Source organism: Vespa velutina, chromosome 1 (assembly GCF_912470025.1).
Source record: "Vespa velutina chromosome 1, iVesVel2.1, whole genome shotgun sequence".
NCBI classification, from domain to species: Eukaryota; Metazoa; Arthropoda; class Insecta; order Hymenoptera; family Vespidae; genus Vespa; species Vespa velutina.
Window position 1 is genome coordinate 6,442,612 of NC_062188.1, and position 27,273 is coordinate 6,469,884.

The following is a 27,273-nucleotide window of genomic DNA, read 5'->3' on the forward strand; positions in this document are numbered from 1 at the left end:
ACGTTCTCATTTCGAAACCTGTTGAAATCTCACGGATTTTCTATTTAACGATAAACTCTCTTCCTTATAACAAAGTACACAAGAAAATGGATTTACGAAAAAATTCACAGAGAACACACAGTGACGTTTAATAATTCGTTCTAATGTTACTGTCATCAAAACGACGCGTGTCTCGACGACCCAAACAATAACATTCGAATGTTTTCAATTACGATCTTTCTCTCTCTCTATTAAAAAAAATAAAACCGATCAGAAATAACGATTCGATTCCGACGAAAAAATATATTATTCTTTATTTCTTTCTTTCTATCTTTCTTTCTTTCTTTCCCTCGCCAATTATTCTGCGTTACTGAACCCCGTACGTAAGAGACTAGTTTCGAATTTACGAATAAGCAGCACTATCTGGTGGTATCGGTCGTTACTATATCGCCTTGGTATGTGTGTATGTGTGTGTATATATTCTTTCGTTTATTTCAACACTTTGATATCAATTCGAATGAATCAAAGTTAGAATTTATTGTTTATCATCACAAGGACGAATAACATAATTTTTTCTATCTGCATACGTAAGTATAATATTATAATATTGTACAAATTTGATTAATATTTTCCTATCTCAATGATTGTTTACGTTATAATAAAAGTTTAAAAAAAAAAAAAAAAAAAAAGAAAACGTCTAATTAATCAGATCTATGACTCATGCTAATAACAAATAACAAAGGATAACTACGTATATACATATAAGTTTTTATAATAATAATAAAAGTAAATCACAAGTTTTTGACGGCATATATGTATATATATTTACACGTATACATATATATACATATATATATATTTATATACACGTATATATATGTATATAGTATATAATATATAATATACAATATATAATATATTATATAATATAATATTTAATATATTATGAAATATATATTATATATATATATATTATAATATATCATATATATGCACATAATGTATAAAAAAATTCGCAAAAGCTTAGAAAAATTAAGGACCCGGGGGTAGAAGAAAGAGAGCTTAGGTATAACCTTCGATCGGTTGAATGAAATAACCGGTCGATCTCTTAGAAAAAGAAGAAAAAAACGATACTGAAAGAACCCGTCGAAAGGGTGAAAGAAAGAGATAGAGATAGAGAGAATCGTGCTGGTATTCGTTTACTCGTTTACTACAACGCGAATACAGATTCGGATAATAAATACGAAATTTCTTATTATTTACTTGCCGGTAATTTTAAGACGCTTCTAATATATCGTTATCGAGATCACGATTTATAATGAGTACAAACAAGAATAAAAAAGAAAAATAGATGCGGAAAATATGTATAAACGCCGCGACACGGCTCGCGTGCCGCATCTGACTGTCCGGCCGGACGGTCGCGAGCCGACTGATAGATAGGTATATGTATGAATGTGGGCGGCTGAGATTTCTACCGAAGTTTTTTGCGGGAAAATCAAAATCCTCGAACGCACAGCGTAATAACTGCGGCTAATTGACGATACGTTTTTCTTCGAATATCATCGGACAATGTACGATTGTTTCCGTCTAATTAACTTTGTTTCAATAGAAAAAACAATCATTGATGATTGATTTTAAGACACGTTTTTAAAATTCATTCCGTGAATTTTCTTTTCGCTCACTAACACTCCACCGTCTACGACCTTTTAAATATTTTGAATGAAAACTATTTAACGATAGAACGAACAGGTAAACGATATCTCTTTTTCGCAATTATTATCTCACATGACACGAGTCTTTAATCGATTATTTTAACGTCATGTGATCTAGCTAATATCTTAGATAAATATTTGTCATTCTTATGAACCGCATTGCCTTTTTCTTTCAATTTTTTTTTTTTTCTTTTTTTAGTCACATCGGAATTTTTCATTGAGTTTATTTTAATGGTTAACGCTTTCCTACGGTGTTCCCCTCCTTGAATTATTATCTTTTTTTTTCTTTCTTTTTTTTTTTTTTTTTGCAGATTCTTGACTATTTTCATTTGATCGTTAAATTCCTCGTTTACATTTACACTATACTTTAACATTATTGATTTGACTCTGAACAAATATCCTAACAAAAAGGTTCGACTGTTGAGATATTTTTATTCGACAGAAGTAGCAAGCCGCTAAATATTCGTCGAAGGCACTAATTTCGTCTTCTACGTGACATTTTTAACGATCGAGGCCAAATTATTGGTAATTACTTTTTGGACCTTGAAAATATTACGTTATATGTACGAATATTATCTATAAAGTGTACATATAAAATATTATAATTAATAATTCGTATTGTACTTTTAAATTGACATTTTATATGCATATAGTTGTGCATACAAATGTCTCAAATGAAACAGTCATCGTATATTAACAGAAACTTCTTTACGATATAAAGGATAAGATTATAGGTACACAAAACGTATATAAGAGTCACATCAAAAGAGTATAAACATTATATATTATATATCCTCGATAAACATACAATAAGCATTGCAACGACATAAAACACTTCAGTATCTTTTAACATTGATATTATTTTTAAAAAGGCCACCCATATTAATACTGTATTTAATATACAATTTGTGCGATCATATAGATTAAGTCTCAAAAATATGTGTATCATTTTTATCCCTGAATTGTGTTATAAACCAGTTCATACATTAGATTTACATTGAAATTTGTTCTATCATTATAACCTGTACATATTCTTGTCAGATAAACTTCATTAATAGTATAATTCAAATATTCGGATATTCGACAAATATGATAAGTTATGTTACCCTTAAACAACATTATGAGCCATCAGATGCATTAGAATGTTCAGATTCTGAAGAATTCGGTACAGCTGAGTCTATTAATGATACAAATGATGGAAGATGGAAAGATTATTTAAGTCAAAAAGAAATCGTGTTTTATAGTAATAAAATAATGCTATACTCACATATAATAATGATCAAGATCACAACACATATAATACCAATGATGATCATCATCTTAAGGTTTTTCCACCAATATTTTCTTTTAAGTTTACCAGCTTGTTGTTCAAACTGTGTCGCACCTTGTTGTAATGCATCAGCTCGATTTTCAAGCTCTGACAATTTTTGATCTCTCTCCAATACTCTCTCTACATTAACTTTCATTATTCCCACCACTTCGTTAATCTCAGCTTGTGTTTGCTGCAGCTTTTTGCTAGATGCTGCCTGCTGCATATTCCGTGGCCCACCAATTTCAACTTCTGTAGAATTCCCGACTCCATCCATATTTCTAAGATGGATGAAATTAGAGGAAGAAAAAATGCTTTATGAATAAAATCTTACTATATAATTTCGTGAATATTATTACGATATTAGATTATTATATCTATGAGAAATCTAAAAACAATTCGAATCTCTTTGAGAATGTCACAGTTTATATAATACTTAATCGTTGAAGGTGAAATAATTTACATTAATTTGCAAGAACAACGCCCATAACCTATCTAGCAGGTACATATTTGCTAATGAACGATTGAAATATTGCTATATTACTTTATCGTAAAAACAAACAATCTAAAAGAAAACAGATGTAGCAGGTAAACGGGTATTCGCACCATATTAAGATACTTTGCCCAAATAAGTATTTCCGATTGTCGTGTCAAACGATGAACTTTATAAAAACAATTTCAAATGCCAAAACTTTTTCAAACGATATTAATTATTATTGTTTTTATATACATATATACTTACACGTATTATAAATGCTAGAAATCAACGTAAAGAAAAAAAAAGACAAAAAAACACACGCAATTATACCCGGCTACGAAAAATTCCACAAATTTACGTCAACGACGAGTATGGTTTACAATAGTATGACACATAAAATGTAAGATGGCGTGATACTAATGATAAAAATATAACGCACAATGTTTGCGTTATTAAAAAAAGATAAACGTTGTCGTGACAGAACGTACAAAAAAGAAAAAGAAAAATTTAGAAGAAATACATTATATAAAGGAAACAAAATAATACTGTATAATTATAAATATGTATATATGTATAAATTTGTACGCATTATTATCTCTATGAATTTTTTTTCATATTATTACCGACTGTTTTTAAAATTGCAAACATGTAAAACGTAACGCAACTGGTACCATCTTACGAAGAAAAATAACTTTAGATAAAGGACGACAGGTGGCGTTGACAGTTCTCAAATCTAGTTAAAAAAAATCTAAATGCGATCGATAGAAACATACTAAACTAATAATGAAATTATCTTTTCCTATGTATATACAATATATTTTTTAATAATTTTATTTTTTTTCGTATCCATCAAAAATTAATAAATAATGTAAAATCTAAGTTCATCGTTTAAAATCAAAGAAAATCGAATCAAAATACCTAAATCGAGTATTTGTAATAAAATATATACGAAATAAGATTCTTTGAAAAATATAAAGCGTAAATATAAATATATATATAAATATATATGTATATATTGTAAAAATTTATCGTTTTTTAAATTAATTAAGAAGAAAAGATAAATTAAAAATTACTCACCGTTATACGCATCCATGATTGACTTATTTTTGTTAACAATCACGTAGACACTAGTATGTATCAAAGTTCTACGTAGAACTCGATAGTGACTTCGCGACGAAAATCGCGACAAGTGCATAAATAGAAGATCTTGCGGTTGATCCTGCGCATAAAGACATCGCATTCTTGATCAGGACCGTACGAAAGTAGATCACTAATTCTACTGATATCTTTAACCTTTTATTTTTAATCGTAAAAAAAAAGAAATAATTATTTTATTCTATCAAATCATCGTTAATTTTTTCATAAAAATTTATTCATTTTTATTATTGTATATGTTACATTATCTTAATAAAAATCTAAATTTATTTTGTTTTATGATAATAAAAGAAACATTTTTAATAAAATAAACATATATATATATATATATATATATATATATATATCTCAAATTCGTATATTATAAAATATGAAAGAAAATATTAAATATTAAATTATATTACAAAATATATACATAAAAATTTGTATGTTTCATACAATATGAAAACTTAAAAATCTGTAAAAAAAATTAAATATATTACAATGACATACTGGTATTTTATATAACAAAAAAAAAAAAAAGAAAACGAATAATATGAAAGTAATCTATTCTGTCGTTCATCGAAATTAATTAATTCCAAAATAAAAATTTTTTTGAATTGTTTAATTTCACAAAAGATGATGCACATAAATGAAAGGAAAGAAACGCATAAAAAGAAAGGAAAGAAAATTCTTATAAATTATTATCGTATAGTAAGAGAAAAGATACAGGGCTTGAGACGAACTCTATTACGTACCTGCATTATACCCCAGCGGGGTGTGTTCGCGCATGGGGGTTGATACGACGGGGGCGGCTTTTATTGACTGCATATTACGTTGCGCTTGCGCAGTATGTCGGACTCTAACGCGATATTTGATTCTATCGAACATTAACCATCGATTCTCAGATTTTACGCGGAAATTTCAAATTTCTTCATTGTATAAGATCGTACAAGAAACGAATTGCTGATAAAACAATTGTATCACCTTAATCGATAACACGCGAAATACATGATTTTATTATGATATTATTGAAATAACGAAATTTTCGTTGATATATTGAAAAACATTTGTTCGAATTTAACACGAAGGGAAGCACATTGAGGGATAAGAGGACACAGAGGGATAAGGACTAACGAAAAAGGAAAGGGAATCGAATAGTCGATTCGAGATGTCGTTTCGAGCTCATTTCGATATATATCGAGAGAGAGAGAGAGAGAGAGAGAGAGAGAGAGAGAGAGAGAGTGAGAAAGAGAGAGAGAGAGAGAGAGAACGGTGTGTCTGTCTGTGCTTGGAAATTTTATCAATACCACGGTTATCTAGTCCGCCACTGGCAGAGTCGCTCGCGAAATCTACGGGCTCGACGTCCGACGACGGGGTGGCGCAAAGGCTCGAGAATAGGCCGTGAGAAGTAGAGAAAAGGACAGGAGCGAAAGAGAACGAATATGTGAGTAATTATCCATATTAAAAAATTAATAAAAAAAGAAAATTAAAGAAAAAAAAAAAAAAAGAAAAAAGAAAAAGTTTATTTCGTTTGTTTGAACGTTCGAACGCGTTTTTAACACGTACGACGCCCATCGTACTAAAACTGGATGGTTTCCTCTTAATTGGTTCATTCTTCGTTCCTAGCCTTTAATTACTCTTTGGCTACGTATACCACACACGCACATATATATATATATATGTGTGTGTGTGTGTGTATATATATATATATATATGTACGTATCTACGTCAAAACGAATGTAATTGTTTTAAAGAACGATTTACGTGGAAACTCTTTTACTAGGGCAAGTCGGTGAAAACGAAATGAGTGATATATAAGAGATATATAAAGAGAAATTCCTCGTTTTATATCTACATAAGTTGATGCCATTGTCCAAGAGAAGAAAAAAAAGTTAAAAGAAAAAAAGAAAAAAAGAGAAAAGGAAAAAAGTAGTTCTATTGCAGAGAGAAACAATCGTTATTTGACATCCCTTCTCAGTGATGACGCATTTAGCTGGTCAGAACTTTCGATCGATTCTTGCTGACGAGAATCTGATTGGAAGCCTTTCGATAAGACTTTCTCATCAATTCTAAGACTGTAGCTTCTTCGAGAACATTTTCTTCTTTCTCTCTCTCTTTCTCTCCCTCTCTCTCTCTTTCTCTCTCTCTCTCTCTCTTTCTTTCTCTCTCTCTCTCTTTCTTTCTTTCTCTCTCCTTGTTCATTGTCTTTATATCTTCATCCACATTATTTGTCTTCATTCTTTCTTTAAGCGACACTTCAAATCGATCTTTCATATTATGACACTGTTTTGAGCTCTATCTAAATTTCGATAAACGAATAAACCTAAAATGCAATGAGAAAACGTTCTCTTTATTTTCGTGGCCTTCGTTGTCGTATAGCAATCGATCCACTCACATACGAGAGATCCATCCGCAGCACGTTAATGGAATTTCCAATAGACTGCACGGTCTCAAGCTCGAACCACTTTTACCGTCTCAACCATGAAGTACGTCGTCTTAAAGACGAAAAGGCTACTTTCTTTTCTTACCCTTACCGTTAGATCCTCTTCGACATTGTCTTTTAACGAAAAATAAGATTAGAGTAACGATCTTCTTCTAATAATATCTTCGAAATATTTTATCGGTACAAACGTCATATAAAGAATCGATCGATCTTTGTATGTCGACGTTATTTATTTTATTTTAATATAGAACAGATTACAAATTAAAAAATAATAATATCATCGTAATTCATAGGTATTACGTTAAAGTCATCATCTAGTAAAAAATTAGAACAAAACAAAACAAAATATATAATAATTAAATGAATAAATAAAAAAAGACAACAAAAAAATGGAGAAGAGTCTAAGAAAAACAAACAACTAAAAAGAAAAGCGAATCGATCCTCGTAGACCCGTCTATACTCCTAGCCGATGTTTCTATATTTAGATAAATCGATGATGAACGCGCATTTAACAGCAATGTCCTACGACTGGATCGTGAAAAAGAAATATGTGCCTCGAATGTAATATATGTATGTATGTATGTATGCATGTATGTATTGTACGTATATAAACGCTATGAGTGGGAGTAAACGATATCGTAGGAACGTTTCGTCATTGAAAAGTTATCTATTCTTTTTTTTTACGAAGGAACTTATGCTCGTTTTTTGTTACTATAAATAATATGTCCTTCGATTACAATATATACATATATATATATATATATATATATATATATATTAATTAATAATGTAATTTAATACTCTTAATTGATCAATATTAATACAATTTACAATTAATATTATACAACCAAAAAAAATTGTAATAATTATTATTTCTTCGTTTTTTCTTCTTTTTCTTTTCTTTTTCTTTCCCAATTTCCGTTGATGAAAAAATGAACGAATAAGATATTTTCTTTTTTTTTTTTTTCTATTCTTCAATTACATTTATTCTAATCGAATAACTTTGTATCTAATCGAATAACTTTTGTACCTAAGAGTAGCAACGCGATCAATATATTAATACGATTATCGAACTTTCGTGTTGTTTTTTTTTACATTACTATAGATCTATTTTTGTTGTACTTTTTCTCACTGCTAGTTCTTCGTTGACGTACTTACATGTCACGTTAATCTTATTAAATGTCTATCCTGTTTACGGATATACAGTAAGAAATATGATTAACTTTTTGGTCATTTTCTCTCTCTCTCTCTCTTTCTCTGTCTCTCTCTTTTTTTTTCTTTTTCTTTCTCTTTCTCTTTCTAGCATACTCGAATATATGTATACACGATGATCGATCGCGGTTGTTGCCACTTGGTTCTTCGATTGGTCACAAAAAATAAAACCACTCTGAACGTTTTTTAACCTATCAATGTATAAGTACGTCTTCGTTTAGTCGTCGTTCTCTTCGAATTGTTTATGTTTCCTTAGCTTAAAATTAATTAAGAAGATGTTCATTAATCAAAAGAAAAAAAAAGAAAAAGAAGGGAAAAGAAAGAAAAAAGGAAATAAAACTTACAATATAAGAATGATATTGTTATGATTAAAATGATAATCTCTGGATCAGAGTACAGGAAGAATTTGATAAAAATTCGATAAAAATTCAAAGAATTGAATAAAATCAATCTAGATTATTGTAAAAGATTAGTACGAAATTATGGCACGAAAAATGTTTACAGTAATAATTTTATTTTTGTTTACAGTAATAATAATATTAATTATTGAATAAACATTGAATGCAAAAACAAGTATAACGTATTTATGATAATAGACGATATGAAAAATAAAAAAAAAATGATATTTACAAATTGTACATAGATACAATTGATTTTCATGAAATATTTAATTAGCTACGTATATTACAATATGTTATAGTTTAGAAATATATTTTCAAAATGTAATTATGTGCAATAATTACATATGTTTTCAAAAATGTATCAATATGTTCAATTTTGATGCGTTATTGTAAGTATGGATTGATCGGTAATTCGAAATTATCGAAATTTTTATTTAATTAATCATTTTCCCAAATGATATTTTTTTTTTCTATTCGAGAGAAAGTTAAATATTCACCCTAATTACATATAACACAATGAAAACAGAAACCTAACAGCTTTGTCGTCGAGAGCGTAATATGCACGGTACGATCATTATCTCAACATAAACTCTAGGATAATGAAATTAACATCGCCGGCAGGTATTTGAGAAAAGGTCTCGTCGTGTATAAAAGGTCAAACGTTACGGTGAAAAAAAAAGAAAAACCCTATAAAAGAAAACACTTCGAAAATAGATGACTTGCCGTCGGAAACCGTAGTGGTATCTTTCAAAAATTTTAATTAACAAGTTCATCGTAACAATGAAACAATTTATCCGATCTATCGCGTGTTTATCAAAATGGAAAACAAGAAAGCTTTTACAAATGCCATCAGGTTTAGACATTAATAAATAATATTTGCAAGTAAGATCGGATTATTATTTTCTTTTTTGATGTAGAAACCGTGTCGCGAACTTTGACCTTTTGAATATAACGTTAAGATGGTGCCAATATGGCCTGACTAAAACAGTTTGACAAAATTATTGAATCTTGCTATATTACCTATGTTCAGAAAAAGAAAAATTGACTATGAAATATACAACATTTTATGATGTAATACAATGAATTTTGATTGTGAAATAATAGTTAACAATTTTAAATTATTAAAATCCTATAATTTTATATAAAAATAAAAATTGCTTATGTAAATATATTTAACGAAGTGTATTACATATATTAAGCATATTAATAATAATTATAAATGATTAAATATATCTATTATGATGCAATTAAAATTTAACACAGAACCATAAGTCAGAATTTTGTAAAACGTAAATAGATAGATAGATAGATAAATGGATGGATGAATTCATAGATACAATTTTATATGTAAATAGATAGAGAAACAATGTTGTAAAATGCAAACGGATATATAGATACATAGATAAATAAATAGATAAGAAAAATAGGTAGATAGATAAATGTATGGATGAATTCATAGATACAATTTTTATATGTAAATAGATAGAGAAACAATGTTGTAAAATGCAAACAGATATATAGATACATAGATAAATAAATAGATAAGAAAAATAGGTAGATAGATAAATGAATGAATGTAAAGAATTTTGTAAAATATAAATAGAAATAGATAAATAGATAAATGGATAAATAAATAGATAGAAATAATTGTGTAAAATGTGAATGGAGATATATAGATTGTGAATGGTGATACACAGATAAATAAATGGATAGATAAATAGATAGAAACAATTTTATAAAATGCAAATAGATATACAGATAGATAGATAAATAAATCGATAGGAGAGATAGATAGATAAATGGATAGATGGATGAATAGATAAAAACAATTTTGTAAAATGTAAATAAATTGATGGATAAGATAAATGAATGGATGGAAACGATTTTGTAAATTGTAAATAGATAGATAGATAGATGGTAAGATAAATGAATAGATAGATGGTAGGATAAATAAATAGATAGATGGCAGGATAAATAGATAGACACAAGATAAATAACATTTTTCAGGGCCACCGAAGGCGGTCTGGCACCGGATGCCGCGGGTGCTGGCGCGGGTGCAGGTGCAGGAACCGATGGAATTGTCGGTGGTCCTAGGACGCCTCAGCAGATCGCCTCGCAAAAGCGACTGCAGGCGACGCAGGCGCAGGTTGATGAGGTCGTCGACATTATGAAGACGAATGTTGAGAAGGTCCTTGAACGTGATCAAAAGCTTTCCGAGCTTGATGATCGAGCAGGTAAGTTACTCACTTATCATTAAACTTTCTCTGTTTCAACAAAATCCTTATGGCTAATCCCTGGAATTTCTATATAAGTACATATAAATATAATAATACAGGAAGACATCATTTCATTATATCAAATATATACTTCGATGAAAAACTATTTTTTCCCAATATTTTTGAAAATGAAGAATAATATTCTTTCTGTGATTCAATTAATTAAATCCCTTATGTTAATCCTTAAAATCTCTATATATGTACATTCAGGATATTTCAGTCAAATTATTCTTTCAAAGTTTTGCAAATATATACCTATTCAAAATTTTCTAGATGAAATTATAATCCATACAAAACTATAATATAATAATCTATATGTTTTCATAGTAGTAAAAATCAAATTAACTGTTTTTTATCTAACTCTATAATCAAGATATGTTTGTGCATGTGCGCGCGGTTCCTATTTAACCGCACGCGCCGATATATCGATTATCGTGACGTTATTCTCTCGAATCGATGCTAATTTCGAGTTAGGTACCGGCTGACCGGCTTCGATAATTCGTTTCATCGCACCGCGTGCAGCCTGGCCAAACAAATCGTTTACTATACTTTTGGACCGTACTAATCGTTCCGTTCCATTCAAGGAAACCACTGAGGCCATAATGTTTTCTTATTATCGATATTATCGATCCCTACTTTTCTTTTCTATTTTGCAGACGCACTTCAGCAAGGAGCGTCGCAATTTGAACAACAAGCGGGAAAACTGAAAAGGAAGTTCTGGCTACAAAATTTAAAGGTAATTCAATATTTTTCTCTGATCGTCTTTTTCATTTATTCATTTATTGTTTTTTTTTTTCATTTGAAAATTTTTTTCATCGTTACTTATTATTACATGACAAGATTAATTTTATGATATTTTTTTTTTCAACAGATGATGATCATCATGGGCGTCATCGCACTCATTATATTGATCATTATAGTTGGTAAGTATTCCTTATATATACATTACGATCAACGCTATAACATTGCCACTATAACTGTCCACACACAAGCGCACATATATATATATATATATATATATATATATATATATATACATATATATACATATATATGCTTATACATTATATATATGTGTGTATATATGTAATGTGTGTCGGTGATAAAACATATATGTTGGTGGTATTTCAGTGTTCTTTGTCATTGATATATCGAACGACTAATTTAGTGCTCGTGAAGTAACTCTTTTCAAGTATCATAAATTATATAATACTTGGATTGACGTATCCAATGTATAGAAACTTTTGTCTTATTTTCTCTTTTTTTTTTTTTTTGTCTTTTGAAGACAAAAGTTCTTAAAAAATTAAATCTCCGAGCACTTGATTTGAATCGTAAAAGCGTGTGCGTCATGTGATCTCCAAATATGAAAATAATTACAATACCTTATTTCAATTGATCGAGCTAATGCTTGAATCTGTCTCGTTCCTATATATGGTACATATACACATACATAAACACATATATATATACAAATGTATGTATATGTTTGTGTAACGTGCCAAATGTAACCAGGAGACAATGTGAGTTTCGTCTGCAAAATCAAATATAATCAAATATAAATATATTGAAATACATATACTACATGCACTTTATTATGTTCCCGCGGTTCAATAAATTATAGTTGAAGAGAATAATTTTCTTTTCTTTTTTTGTTAAATGTTTTTAGGTCGCGAAAAATCGAAATATATTTGATGCTGATTAAAGGTCGATTCATACATTTCAATACGGTCTACGTTCCGATTGTTCTATGATTAAAATTAACGTTATTTAATGTAAAATTAAAATCTATCAAATTCATATTATTATATATTTTCATTCATTCTCATTGTCAAATTCTCTTATCGATTTCTCAGTCATACGCAATTCCTGTAATATAAATTACGAAGTTGTAACAATCTATTGAATTGAGATTTAACTAAAATATGTGAATAGACGATAAGTCTTCCTTTTGAACAGAGATCATTCAACGTCCGCTCGTATTCCCTTATCTTGCATTCGTTCGTGCACACACATCGACACAGACGCGCGCGCGCACACATACACATTCATATCATTCATATCTCCTTCGGCTTATCCCTATTCCCAAAATTAACATATTCTTTCTTCATATCATGCATAACGCTTACTCTTTAACTGCACCTTACATACTTACCATTCGTTGGCTTATTTAACTCTTTCGCACGCCTTACAATAATGATAATAATAATAATAATAATAATAATAATAATAATAATAATAATAATAATAATAATAATAATAATAATAATAATAATAATAATAATAATAATAATGATAACGATTATGATGATGATGATGATGATTAATAATGACGATGATGATGATGATAATAATATTAATAATAATATATGGCGAAATGAAACGTAACAATGAATATACATATACATATATTATCTCTCTGTCGATCTATATTTTGATTGAGAGTTTGAGAGAAGTAAACGTCAGTACATACATACGTAAGACAGTTATGTTTGCACGATGTAAATAACGACGATTTTTTTAAAGCAAAATATTTTTATTGTTGCCTCGAAAGGTTACGTTACATACAAACAAAAATCGAATTCTTTCTTTTTTTTTTTTTTTATATTGCTATCACTTTTTCTTCACATTTCATTAAATTTGCTCGAAAAAAAAACGCTTCATAAGATAATGTCCATCGTGCTTTGCTTCTCATTAGCAACAATCATAAATGTCGGAAGAAAGGTATTCTATTTTTTTTTCTTTTTTCTTTTTAATGGATCTCTTACCATTATTATAAGGTGATATAAATCTATAGATCTGTCGATCGACTCCGAAAGATTTCGATGAAATTTTAATTTATCATTCGTGAGTATCCATATTAAAAAAGAGAGATCCATATATATCATTAATAATTGTTAATACGAATCAAAATGAGAGTTGCTCACGTGGAGCATCATCTAACGTGTGATATCTCTTTGTTTCTCTTTTTCCATCTAGTGAACTTCATGTAAGCACGCTGATTGGTGGAAGAGATTTGTGTGTGAGTGTATTCGAAGGTAGAAAGCAAATCAACTGCGACATTGCGTATCATTGTTGTGTGTGTCTCTCTCTCTCTCTCTCTCTCTCTCCCTCTCTCTCTCTCTCTCTCTCTCTCTCTCTCTCTCTTACTATTTCTCTTTCTCTATTTCTCTCTGTCTCTATGTATTCACTTATCTGCCTATCTATCTCTCTCTTTCTGTCTCTCCCTCTCTGTCTCTCTCTTTCTCTCCTTCTCTCTCCTCACTATCTTTCTCTCTATCTATCTATCTATCTGTCTGTCTCGTTTATTTTGTAGGATGTACAAAACCTATATACGAAAGCATATGTGTTCATTTTCACTGTGCCCTGAAGTCCAGGAAACGAGCAAACCTTTTCTCGTCACTCTTATTAAACAAGACTTTCAACCCGCCCCCATTCCTTTCCCACTTGTCAGTCTCGCAAGAATCGATTTAAAAATCTTAAAGAAAAATGCTTTCTCTCTTTCTCTCTCTCTCTCTCTCTCTCTCTCTCTCTCTCTCTCTCTCTCTCTCTCTCTCTCTCTCTCTCTCTATCTATCTATCTATCTATCTATGTCTCTCTCTTTCTCTATTCGATCAATATCAATAATAAAATCGTACTCTCACGAGACTAACACTTGGATATCGTCGATGTTACCTATATTATATGCCTGTAATAGCTCTCCTTTGCTAATATATCTGTCGCTATCTGTATTCTTTACACACAGAACGTCGCCCTCTATATATATATGTATATACATATATCTATATATTTATATATCTATATATTCTTCTTTTCGAGGATCGTTGTATATTTATGAAGCGCTGATAGCTTAATTAGGAAGAATTTTCAATTAACGAGTTGGATAGCTTCACGATATTCACGCTTATACCATTGAAAAACATAACAAAAGAAAAAGAAAAATAAAAAGAAAAGCGGCCCTTCATAAATTCCCAATGATACCAGACTCCTATTTGTATTCCACGAACATATTCAAATTTCAAATTCACACATTAGAGTGTGGATTGTCTACATCGTTAAAAAAATGATATAGACAATTATCTCGTTGTTGACACGTAAGAAAATATTTTTGGAGAATTGAAAGTTTTCGTAAGAAGATCCGTCGGTTCGACGTTGATACTGTTTAAAGATTAAATCTATTCATTAAAAATAAGTCAAAGTGCTATCAGTAAATAAAATCTCTCCGAAGGAGGATGCACAAGGAAAAAAAAAAAGAAAAAATAGTAAATAAATAAATAAAAAACTTCGCGTTTCAGAACACAATAACAATTACTACTACTACTACTACTATTACTACTACTACTACTACTACTTCTATTACTACTACTACTACTATTACTACTATTACTACTATTATTGCTAATACTATTACAAGTAGCAACTACTGTTTATTACTACAATCACATCCACGTCCGTGCCTTATGATATGTATTTATTGTTATATGTGTGGGCCTATATGTTTATCTGTAACATGTTGGTGCCTAATAACTCTTCCATTAAGTTAGTCCCAGTCGCCAGTGGTTTTCTATTTTTTGGTGGTCTCGAGAAACTTGAGATTGTATAGATTAGCGAGATAATGTGAAGAAGAAAAAAGAATGAAAGAAAAGAAACATATTTAAACGAATCAGTCGTAATAATACGTTCATAAACAACCACCGAGAAATGAAAACACGATTGTACAACATCACTGCCATGATTTACAATAACAACAACAACACAAGTACAATCCAGTAACTACTACTATTACTATTGCTATTACTATTACTACTATTACTACTACTACTACTGCTACTACTACTACTACTACTACTACTACTGCTACTACTACTACTACTACTACTACTACTACTACTACTACTACTACTACTACTATTAATACAAAAGAAAATTAAATAAACAACAATAACGACATCGACAGCAACAAATCAGGAATATATAAGATCCACAGTTTTTCTTTAAATCTCTCATTATGCTCTTCGTTACGGTAAGCTACGACTTTATTCTTGCGTTTGGCGCTATTCATTTTCTATTATTTTTTCTAACCTTTAAACGTCCCTCCAGCCCCCTTATCACTCTTTCTCTCTCTTCTTTTCTCTCTACTTTCTCTTTATATCTCTTTATCTATCCATTCTTGAACAATTAATCTTTTTTATCTTGTAAAAGTACATATATTTTCATAATTTATCCTCCTCGTAGTTACATTTTCTTTTCTTTGATTATACAAATTGATTATAAATTAAAAGCCAGTTAAATATATCCTTTGTTAGGAACAATAAATAAAAATATGTAAAGAAGTTTTATGATATCATATATCAAATATTTTAAGAGGATGGAATAAAATACCCGACTTTCCGATTGAAACGGAAGTTTAATGATTTTTAATTCTTCTTACGGAATATCCTATATTTTTTTTATTGTATTTTATTTAATTAGATATTTTAATTAATTATTTTCAAAAAATTATTAATTAAGTATAGTCTTAAAATTAATAATTAACGCAATATTAACTTGTAAAATATAATTATTTAGAGAGAAACAACAATACTAAACATAGTAAAACTGATCCCATAGGAAACAATTTGGTAACCGTTACATTATTAATCAAGGACCTGTTAAATGACCATGTAGATCACCAAATCTAAAGTCTTTAGATGTTTTTATATGGGGATCTATAAAAGATAAAGTATATCGAACAACATCTAGAAATTTAGAAGATCTATAAACGAAAATTGTAAACGTCGTTAATCAAATAACACCTGAAATATTATAAAATGTCTAAAGAAGTATAATTACAAGATATGTTGTGTATATAAGATAATGGCGAATATTTTAAACATTTATTGAATTAAGTAAGATATTATTTTTTTTATTATTATAAATTAATTTTTGTTTTTTTTAAATTAACAACTTCAGTAAGATGATAACTAAGCTTACTGTAAGATAGTTTTGTATGTATTTCATTATACTTCCGATTAAAACGAAAGTCGGGTGTTTTAAAATATTTGACAAATGATATCATAAAACTATTCTTAATAAATTTATTTTTTATTTCTCTTAACAAACGAGATATTCAACTGGCCCTTAATTTATAATCAATCTGAATACCAATATGTATATATATATATATATATATATATATATATATATTTATATATTTATATATATACGTTTATACTTTTTGTGAATATAATATCTATTTCTTTCGGCATGCGAACTTTTTTATTTTCCTTTATTTATCTTTAATGTGTTCAACAAATTTTCAACAAAATTTCTTCGATAATATAGATTAACTGTATGCTACATTTCGACAAACATTTATTATATAATAGAATATACATATTCTATAAAGCAAGAACTAAAATATTCGTTCTACTGAAATCCGATGAACTTATCTGGGACGATCTTCTATGTATACTTCCTGCTTGACATGTTTTCTGGAGCATGCGTAGAACAAGCATATATGTATGTATATCGTGAGTGTTCTCATTAAATTGTTAAGGAATATATAAAGAAAAAAAAATATGTAGCGCATGGTACTTTATTGGCAAGTATAGAATAGATAACTCCAACGTATGTATATATAAGTATGTAAAAGTAGTTAAAACAACTTGGCATGCTTCATATTTTTTACAAATATTAATTCTATATATATATAACATTTTATTGAATGAATAAAATGAAAAAAACAATTTGAATATAAAAGTGTCGTTCCTGTAAATCGATTTTGAAGAAAAATCGATCTACGGGATGAGCTATATAATATACCTTTTAAAGTGACACGCATTAGTGAATATGACCCAGTTGCATGTGATTGGTTAGCACGGCTAACGAATGGCTTTATACGTTGAAACGATCTATACTTACGAACTTGAGTTATGAAATGATTCATCATCGTGGACAGAAGCAAAGAGCTCGCTTGCTTAGTTTTTAAGTTCAACGAAGTTTGACATTCTCTATCGATCCATACGATAATAGAAGTATGCGCATGTACATAGGTATATCTTTCGAAATAAGAAATAGAAATAAATATTATTTTCGGAGTATGACATTAACGACCAGCAAGCGGGTTGTTAATCGTTAATTACTCGAATTCAAAGATAAAAGAGAGAATAAATAAATAAATAAATAAAATAAAATAAAAAATAAAAAAGGACCGAAGAAATCTATGATACTTCAGCGTCTGTCCACGACGACTTTTGTCCGTTAACTGCATGCTACGTGAATGGCGAGAATAAGAAAAAAAAAATAAAAGAAATATAAAAAAAGATAATAATAATAATAATAATGACAATAATAATTATAATAAATCGGACAAGAGCGAAAAATCCAAATGCGAGAGAAGGAGAAAGACGAAAGTTTCGAATAACTTTCTAAAAAATCTTTAGAAAACAAAACGTTGTTATTCTTTTCAGCGAGCTTCACCGGTGGCAGCGACTCGCAAAACTGAACGTGCGAACGCAAGCAAAAGAAATATATAAAAAAAGATTGATAAAGAGAGAAAGGGAGAGAGAGAGAGAGAGAGAGAGAGAGAAAGAGACAGACAGACAGACAGACAGAGGAGAGAGAAGAAGAGAGAGAGAGAGAGAAAGGAAGAGAGAGTGAGAAAGAAAAAGATAAAAAAGGAAAAAGAAGAGGAAAAAAAGAATAAAGAAAAATGGGAAGAAAAAAAAAGAAGATAACATAACTCAAGAAGAATGGAAAGGGTTAATGAAATAAATGAAGAGAACGTACAAGAATGAATAGGAACGCACGAGCCAAGGATACGGAAAGGAAAATGGAGAATTTTGGGGAAGTTAAAGAAGAAACAAGCCGAAGTCGATCGTATAAGAAGAGAAAGAGAAAGAAAGAGAGAGAGAAAAAGAGATAGTGGTAGAGATAGAGGCAGATAGATAAAAGAAGAATCTTCTATGAAGAAGTATAGACTTCGATATTCGATATTTTTCGTCGTATAATAGAAAAATAAAAAACTTGGAACTTTATACTGTCGGAAAAAAAGAAGGCCAGCAGAACAAAATGAAAATGGTGGAGATCGATTGAATATGAAAATAACGAAGAAAGAAAGAGAGAGAGAGAGAGAGAGAGAGAGAGAGAGAGAAATAGTAGGAAAATGTTAATAGTCAACCGTATCGAATATTTTTTTATGTTATCGTTTTTCTCTGCGATTTATATTATATATACATAGACATACATGAATACTTACCTACAATCGGGATAGCAGAACTCAATTAATGATCTCGATGAAAATATAAATATATAACCCTCGAACAAGAATCGGTAAAAATTTTGAATATGTTTAAACGATCTTCCAACCATTTGTTATTCTCGAAATATATACTTCCTAATCGGTTTCTTCTTGTCATCTTGTCTAACGCGTGAAATCACTGGTTGAATCTCGGATAATAATAATAATAAGTATAACAATAAGAATAATAATAAGAAAAATAGGAAAAATAATAAGAATAATAATAAGAATAATAATAAGGAGAGTAATAAGAATAATAATAAGAATAATAATAGTAATAATATTTAATATTTAACACTAATTTTAATAATAATAATTTGTTTATTTTTAGTACGTAGAACGTCGCCTCGATTTTCAAAAATACGACAAATCTATTCGTCGCGACACATCGAAATTTATTATACATCCTAAGAGATATCATTTTGGAAAAGAGATAGGAAGAAAAAAAGAGAGAGAGAGAGAGAGAGAGAGAGAGAGAGAGAGAGAGAGAATACAGAATAAAAAATATAATGAAAGAGAGAGAGAGAGAGAGAGAAAGTGTGAAAGATAACAATTTCATAACGCGATGTTTCGTTTATATTACTCTTATAGTACTCCTTTAGTCCTTGGAAAGTCTTCGATGAATCAATCAGCCCATGCGAAAGATAAATGTTACCATGTAAAAAGAAGAGTAATGAGAGATAAAAGAGGGACGATCGTAAAAGCATTTCTGGAAGCAAAAATTATATACAGGGTGTTCGTTAAAACTAGATAAATGTCTCGTTTCAATGAAAGCAGAAAATATCGCATATACATAGGTACATACATAAATACATACATACATATATACATACATGCATATATACTTGAAAGTGTTTAGTTTATGTACGCGTGTTACGTACTCTTTTTGTGTGTACGTGTTATACATATATATATTTATACATAAATATATAGATACATATAATACACACTTATAATATATGTGTTTATATGTTGTATGTACTTACATATGTAAGTCTCGATGATATTCTTGCTTTCTATGTGTATATCGAACTGTAAATAATATCATTTTGTTTTCACACGATTCAAGAGAGAGAGAGAGAGAAAAAGAGAGAGAGAGAGAGAGAGAGAGAGAGAGAGAGAAAGCTATAAAAGGAGCATATCTGCCTTCCTCAGAAAAATGTGTCATACATATTTCGAGTAGTCCGGGATGTCATATTATATTATAAAAAATAATAGGCAAATAATTAACAAATGGGAAAAAAGTAAAAGGTAAAAAAATAGAATAGAGAAGGAACATACGTACATACATACATAAATGCATAAAAACATAAACACATGCATATATATATATTATATATATGGCTCAGAAAGAAAAGAATTATTTACAGATCTTATGTATACATGTTAAAAATAATAATAACAATAATAATAACAATAATAATAATAATAATAATAATAATAATAATAATAATAATAAGAATAAGATAAGATAAGAATAATAATAATAATAATTACGATGAAGATAACTATAATTATATTAATAATAATTGTTAATAAGAACGATATAAACGATTTAAATCTGAGCGAACAGCAGTACAGGAGAAGCAAGTACGAATTCGTCAATTTAAAATATTTAGAAAGACGAATTTGTTGTTTAAAAAGCCCCGAAATTACAAATAACACACACCGTTTTTCATTAATATTTCACCCAATAGATGTGCCCTCGAGTAATAGATAAAGATGCAAATCGAATAACTCATTCATATACGCACATGTATATATTATTATAAATTAATAATACGTTTATGAGATCGATCAATACCAAAATCATTGAAATTAAAAAAGAACGATTTCTTCATCCATCTATTTTCTATTTTATATTGTTAATGATCTCAAAATAATTATTTCTAATTTTCTTTCTCCCTTGATATTTGTTTCTTTCATTATTCTTTCATATTATTTTCTATCACTTTTTCAAGGTGATTTAGCAATAATTTTCCTTGCTACTTGAACGAACAATAATTTATAAAAAATATTTGATCATGACGAGATATCTCTCTCTCTTTCTATCCATATATATATATGCACACATATATAATTTTTACACACGACATTGTGTAAAAATCTTTTCTTTCATCAAGTTCTTGGTCGTAATCGATCATTCCATTACAACATATATAATAATATTACACGAACAAACGTGTTATGAGCAAATCGTATAGGTTCAGTGAACGTGCGGGTGCCATTTTGAATCGACCATTTCATCTTGGTCTCTTTTAAATATACACACACACATATATATATTTATAATTATCAGTATTTATATATATATATACTAATCGAAAGATCGTCTTGACGTCGATAAGGATGATGTTTTAAAAAAGAAAAGAGAAAAAATGATTTTACGTTAAGAAAAAAGAAGAAAAATGAAAAAAAAGTGATAGATTCATAATATATCATTTTTTTTTTCTAATATATACAGAATGTCCATTCATAAACGTTCAAGTAAATTATCTTCTCATTGGTTAAAGTTAAAAGAAAATTTATTGGGATAAATTTCCACTGCTCTGATTAAGTTATAATTTACATGTAAACATTGTTTTTTTTTACTCGTAATCTTCTCTAGTTATGAAGATTAATATAATTTTTTTAAATGAATACCTATACATTATTTTTGCATATTTATATACATAATAGTGGTCATTTGCAATCAAACTCATATTTGATAAAACAATTATTACTATGCATCATTTACAAAATAATCGATATGATACACTTTAAAGTAGTTGATTTTCCATACTACAATTTTAAAAACAATCGTTAGATTGTGTAATATTTTTTAGTCGGTGTTACATCGAATCTGATCATCAAAATATATGACAGTTTCATTTGTAAAATAATGTATTTGTACATCATGGAGTATGAATTACAGTAGAGTATGAATTTATTAGTCAATCGTTAAGATGCAGTTATATTGTAAATGATCCATAATAAATAGCAATTTTTTATTAGATGTTATTTTGATTGATCACTAACATTGCATATAAATATGCAAAAAAAAAATGTATAGGTATTCATTTAAAAAAAAACTATATTAACCTCCATAACTCGAAAAGATAACGAGTAAAAAGAAGAAATAATTACGTGTACTTTGTAACTGAATCAGAGCCGTACAAATTTTTCTTAATAAACTTTCTTGTAACTTCGATCAGTTGTGAGATATTTACTCGTACGTCTATGATCTGACACGGATATGTATATATTATATACACATATGTAAACATATAATGTTGATATCCCATAAAAAGAAATGAAATTTTCTATTTTTCTTTTTAATAAGAACGAAATCGCAGCAATAAAAGATTATTGAGATGAATGTAAAAAAAAAAAAAAAAAAAAAAAAAATATATATATATATATATATATATATATATATAATCCTGTAAGATTGCATATGAAAGATCAGGATGTGGGACCACAAATTGTAAAACGTAAAAAAAAAAAAAGTATTAAAAATATTATTCGAAAAGAGAACAAAAAAAATAATAAATATATAAATTATAAGAAAAAGTTTGTTATACGGAAATCGATCGACGCAAACGATCTTTAATTTTCTTTTTTTTTTTCTTTCTTGTATTTTTCTTTTTTCTTTTTCATCGAAATTGTATAATAAAATGGCGCACGCGCTCACGAGCCTATATAATATGCAAATATTTTAGCGTCTAAATGAAGTTTTCAATATGTTTCCGGAAAAAAAGAAAAACTATAAACATATACACATAATTATATGTCGTACGGCGTATTAATCGTTGCATAATTAATTACTAATTATGATCTAACGAATAAACTGCTTTTAACATTGTACAGTATCGAATAAAGTTACAGTGGATAGTTAAAAATTACTACGTAGCTGAAGAATATGAGTCGGAATGTTATAATTATCGGATTTTCTTACTTTTCTTTTCTTTGCACAAAAATTTATTATACTTTAATTTTATTCATGAATTCATAATAAGTTAAGAAGTTTATTTTATGTATGAGGAGAAAATTTTGAAGAACAAACGGAAAAAAGATATACAAAAAAAAGATATCGTTGTATAGGATTTATTTTTATGAAATGATATATAACTATTCAAAATCGAACATATAAAAAACAAGATAAAGTTAAAATTTTTTATCTAAGAGTAGATTCATTATTTTGTAAATATTTGGCGTATATATACATATATACCTTCATATTAAAATTATTTACAATTAGTACATTTATTAGTACAGTACATCTACAAAGAAGAGGAGAAATCATTCTAAAGTTTATTATACATATATGCATATATATATATATATATATATATATATATATATATATATATATATACAAATATATCTCTTGAATATAAGAGGTAAGAGTACCGTTTTCGCTCTTATATTGGCAATGTGCATGCAGCATCATTATCATAAATATTGTAAAAAGAATATTTATGTTTTTTTCTTTCTTCTGTTTTTATTTTTCGATTTTTCTTAATTAATTAATTAATTAATTAATTGACACGACTTTCGAATACATTATCAATGTTAACTAAGTGAACGAATGTCATATTTGTAATACATTGTATCAATTCATTAATATATGAGATATTATTATGATATTTTATGAAAAATAACAATGAAAAGAATACAACGTTCGAACTTATTCTCAAATTGAAGTCGACACGATACAGATTATCTCTTTCTCCCCTTTTTTATATTTGATTTGCGTGTGTGCTTTCTTTGTTAATTGTGTATATATTTGAATCTCTTACCGCAACATATATATATATATATACACACATACATACGTATATATATATTTATTCTATTTCTTTTTTTATAATTTTCATCAATTCGTTTGAAAAACAAATAACTAGCTTTCGATGTAGCCTTTTAGTGTTAGATTTTAAGATTAAACAAATTGTACAAGACTGAAAATGAAAATTTTTAAGAAATAAATCAAAGTATAAATAACATTTTAAGAAAAAAAAAGATAAAAAAGAGAAAGTAATGTTAACAAACACGTAGACGAAGAAATTCTTTCATTTTCATTGGTGCGTGTTGTGTGTGTTCCCTTTTGTTAAATATACGTATGAAGTTATTATTACCTTCGAAAAAAAAACATCCTACAAGATGACCTCAATATTTCTTAACACAGACTTATCTCTCTCTATATGTATATATACATATATATATATACATATATATATATATATATGTACATATATATATACGTATATATATATACATGTATATATATTTACACATACAATTATGATATATATAAAATCAATAATAACCCGTTTCACCTATGTGTCGCATATATTATATGTGTAAATAGGTATAATATATTAACCTCCCAATTGTTATCTCTTTTATCCTCGAATGCAAATTCATGTTGTGTAGAGAAAAATCTAGTATAGTGTTATACAATATGTATATATATATAAAATAGATATAGATATAGACATTAGAATCGCATTAACAAAATTGTTATAAATTTGCAGCAAAATTCATGCCGGAGTCAACACCGCCACCACCACCTGCGTACGCTTATCCACCAGGAGCAGTACCTCCCCCGGGTCCACCAGCTGCAGGTGCTCCTGCCGCAGCACCAGGAGGTGCAGCTGCTCCAGGGGGTGGTTCTGCACCCCAAACCGCCGCTGCTGCCTTCGTTGGCTCCTTTAATGGTATACGCAGTACGATCTAAAGAAAAGCTGCTCCCTCCGTTACAATCTTTAAATTAAATTTAAATTAAATTGAATTACAACAAAAAAAAGAAAAGAAATTAATTAAAAAAAAAAATTAAATTAAAAGAAAAACAACCAAACAAAAACGATCCTCTAGATGTGATCGATTAATCGATCTGGACGATAAGAAAGATAGAAATAAACGAAGACATGCGATGAGAGAGACGAATAATTAAATATAAATCTTCTCAAACTTCTCCTCAATTTTATTTCTTTTTAATTTGCAAAAGATCATTACAATTCACTTTTGCAAAATGAAGAAAGTTAAAAAGAATAGAGAAATGAAAAGAAAAGAGATGAGAAGAAGAGAAAAGGGAGACAATTTCTATTTGAAATTGAAAACATCGTCGTTTGTCCTTGAATAGCTCGATAGTCTCATTAATATTAATTAAATGAAATGAATATCGTTTATGTTGGTAAAAAAGTTATATCCAATATACAATTATTTATACATATATATACATACATATATATATATATATATATATATATATATATATATAAATAATCTTATGTATTATGTTAAGAAAAACGAGTACTATATAAATATAATGTGAAGGCTCGAGACGTGCTCTCTACGTATGTAGTTATTCCTATCCATATACATACAACCGATATCAAGGAATACGAGAGGAAACAGTACCTATACACATAATATTTTCCATTACGCGATCTATTTACGATTAATCGTGAGATTGCGTATATTTCAATAATATATGTACATAAATGATTATTATTATTATTATTACAAATTGTCAGTGTAAGAATAAACGAATATAAGTATATTAATTTAATGAAATATTAAACGAAAGACATGTGTTAACGAAAGACACGTGTATAACGAGGAAAATAATAAGCGAAGAGTGTTATTAGTGTTAAATTTATTATATCCTCCATTATATATATGTATGTATGTATGTAGGTATGTATATATGTGTATATATATATATATATATACATACATACATACATACATATATATACATATATATATGCATATATATAGCTATTATTGTAAACAAAGTACCTATACACGTTGTACCGTCATTGTCATCAGAGTTCGACATTTTTGAGCGTTTGAAAAAAAAAAATAAACCACGGCAGTTTAGAGAAATAGTCATTGTCCGATGCACGTTTTACATGATTATATTTTCTTTTTAATTCTTGAAATTTTTTTATTATCACGAGCCTAACGAATATATACATATATATATAATTTTGTTTTTTTTTTTGTGATCTATAATTTATAATAATCACATTGTGCGATCATAAAAAATTCACCTTGAGTACTATTATCTAGCACAAATCGAAAAAGAAGTATTATCAATTGCTTTCGCAAATCGGTGAACATCTTTGAAATAATACATAGCTCAAACACACACTATGACAGATAATTGTACAGGATCGCAATATATTTCTATCGATAGATAGAATCATTATATTTATTTGATCGATAAGAAATATTATTATTAATTTCGTCAACACATTTTTACATGTATGATTCGCGCAAATGGAGATCTTGAAGCTCGAATAATTCAACGATCCTTATATCCAGTTTCATATTGGCCTAATTAAGCAGGTGCTTGAACGTATATAAAAAAAAAGAAAAAAAGAAAAAAAAGAAGAAAATTATAACAACGCTGTTGATAAAATATCAAAGCGTCATGTATATGGAGTTGCGATTAATAATGCCATTAAATGATGTTACGATTTCAATGTCCTCTCCATATTGTATGGTTGTATACACACACACACATACCATATACGCGTATACATGTACAGAAAGCCTATTTATTGTTAGATGGTATTGCAAGGACGATCGTTTGATTCCTACATTTTCAGAATAAAATAAAAAAAAGAAAAGGTTAGTAAGATATAATAATAATAATAATAATAATAATAATAATACTAATAATAATAATAATAATAATAATAATAATAATAATAATAATAATAATACTAATAATAATAATAATAATAATAATAATAATAATAATAATAACAATAATAATAATAATAATAATAATAACAATAATAATAATAATAATAAGAATAAGAATAATAAGAATAAGAATAATAAGAATAATAATAAGAAAAATAATAAGACACTCTGACACGTAAAATCATTCTTCTTTTAACAAATAACTTTTTCATTCCGTGATAATTGAGAAAAATTTTTTAAATATCAAAATTATGACAATTAATATTTTCGAAAATTCTGGTTAAAAAGATTTGCTTATTATATTATATTTACAAGAAAATAACACCGCATTTATATCCTCTTACACG

At 28.3% G+C, this 27,273-nt stretch overlaps 3 protein-coding genes across 5 annotated transcripts in view; 1 reads left to right on the top strand and 2 right to left on the bottom strand.

Annotated features, from left to right (window-relative positions):
* LOC124950519 (chloride channel protein 2) overlaps positions 1-2,303 on the bottom strand; it is a 33,264-nt gene extending 30,961 nt beyond the window's left edge. Inside the window, exon 1 of the mRNA XM_047497397.1 lies at positions 1,247-2,303. The gene's annotated coding sequence lies outside the window, so the exon portion shown is untranslated. The remainder of the gene's footprint in view (positions 1-1,246) is intronic.
* Positions 2,304-2,454: 151 nt separating this feature from the next.
* Positions 2,455-4,697, bottom strand: LOC124950660 (synaptobrevin-1-like). 3 transcript variants are annotated; one of them, XM_047497658.1, is made up of 3 exons: positions 4,556-4,697; positions 2,959-3,281; positions 2,455-2,868 (listed from the first exon to the last, which is right to left on the bottom strand). In XM_047497658.1, exons 2-3 carry the CDS (start codon positions 3,275-3,277, stop codon positions 2,810-2,812), a joined length of 378 nt encoding a protein of 125 aa, XP_047353614.1. In that variant the 5' UTR covers positions 3,278-3,281; positions 4,556-4,697; the 3' UTR covers positions 2,455-2,809. The 3 variants fall into 3 exon arrangements, with proteins under 3 accessions (XP_047353614.1, XP_047353605.1, XP_047353624.1); XM_047497649.1 differs by lacking the exon at positions 4,556-4,697 and adding an exon at positions 3,743-3,904; XM_047497668.1 differs by lacking the exon at positions 4,556-4,697 and adding an exon at positions 3,607-3,742.
* Positions 4,698-5,875: 1,178 nt separating this feature from the next.
* LOC124950650 (vesicle-associated membrane protein 2) lies at positions 5,876-26,237 on the top strand. The gene is made up of 5 exons (XM_047497625.1): positions 5,876-6,059; positions 10,679-10,905; positions 11,604-11,683; positions 11,819-11,870; positions 24,742-26,237. Coding segments are annotated over exons 1-5 (564 nt in total). The 5' UTR covers positions 5,876-6,057; the 3' UTR covers positions 24,945-26,237.
* The last annotated feature ends 1,036 nt before the right edge of the window (positions 26,238-27,273 follow it).

What these genes read in the sequence shown, in the direction of transcription:
- LOC124950660 (XM_047497658.1), bottom strand. Translation starts at nt 3,277, where the DNA reads ATGGATGGAGTCGGGAATTCTACAGAAGTTGAAATTGGTGGGCCACGG. An exon ending in GATCTTGATCATTATTATAT is followed by an intron (nt 2,869 to 2,958) that starts GTGAGTATAGCA and finishes TATCATTAATAG; the next exon opens with ACTCAGCTGTACCGAATTCT.
- LOC124950650 (XM_047497625.1), top strand. An exon ending in TCTGGCTACAAAATTTAAAG is followed by an intron (nt 11,684 to 11,818) that starts GTAATTCAATAT and finishes TTTTTTCAACAG; the next exon opens with ATGATGATCATCATGGGCGT. An exon ending in TATATTGATCATTATAGTTG is followed by an intron (nt 11,871 to 24,741) that starts GTAAGTATTCCT and finishes ATAAATTTGCAG; the next exon opens with CAAAATTCATGCCGGAGTCA.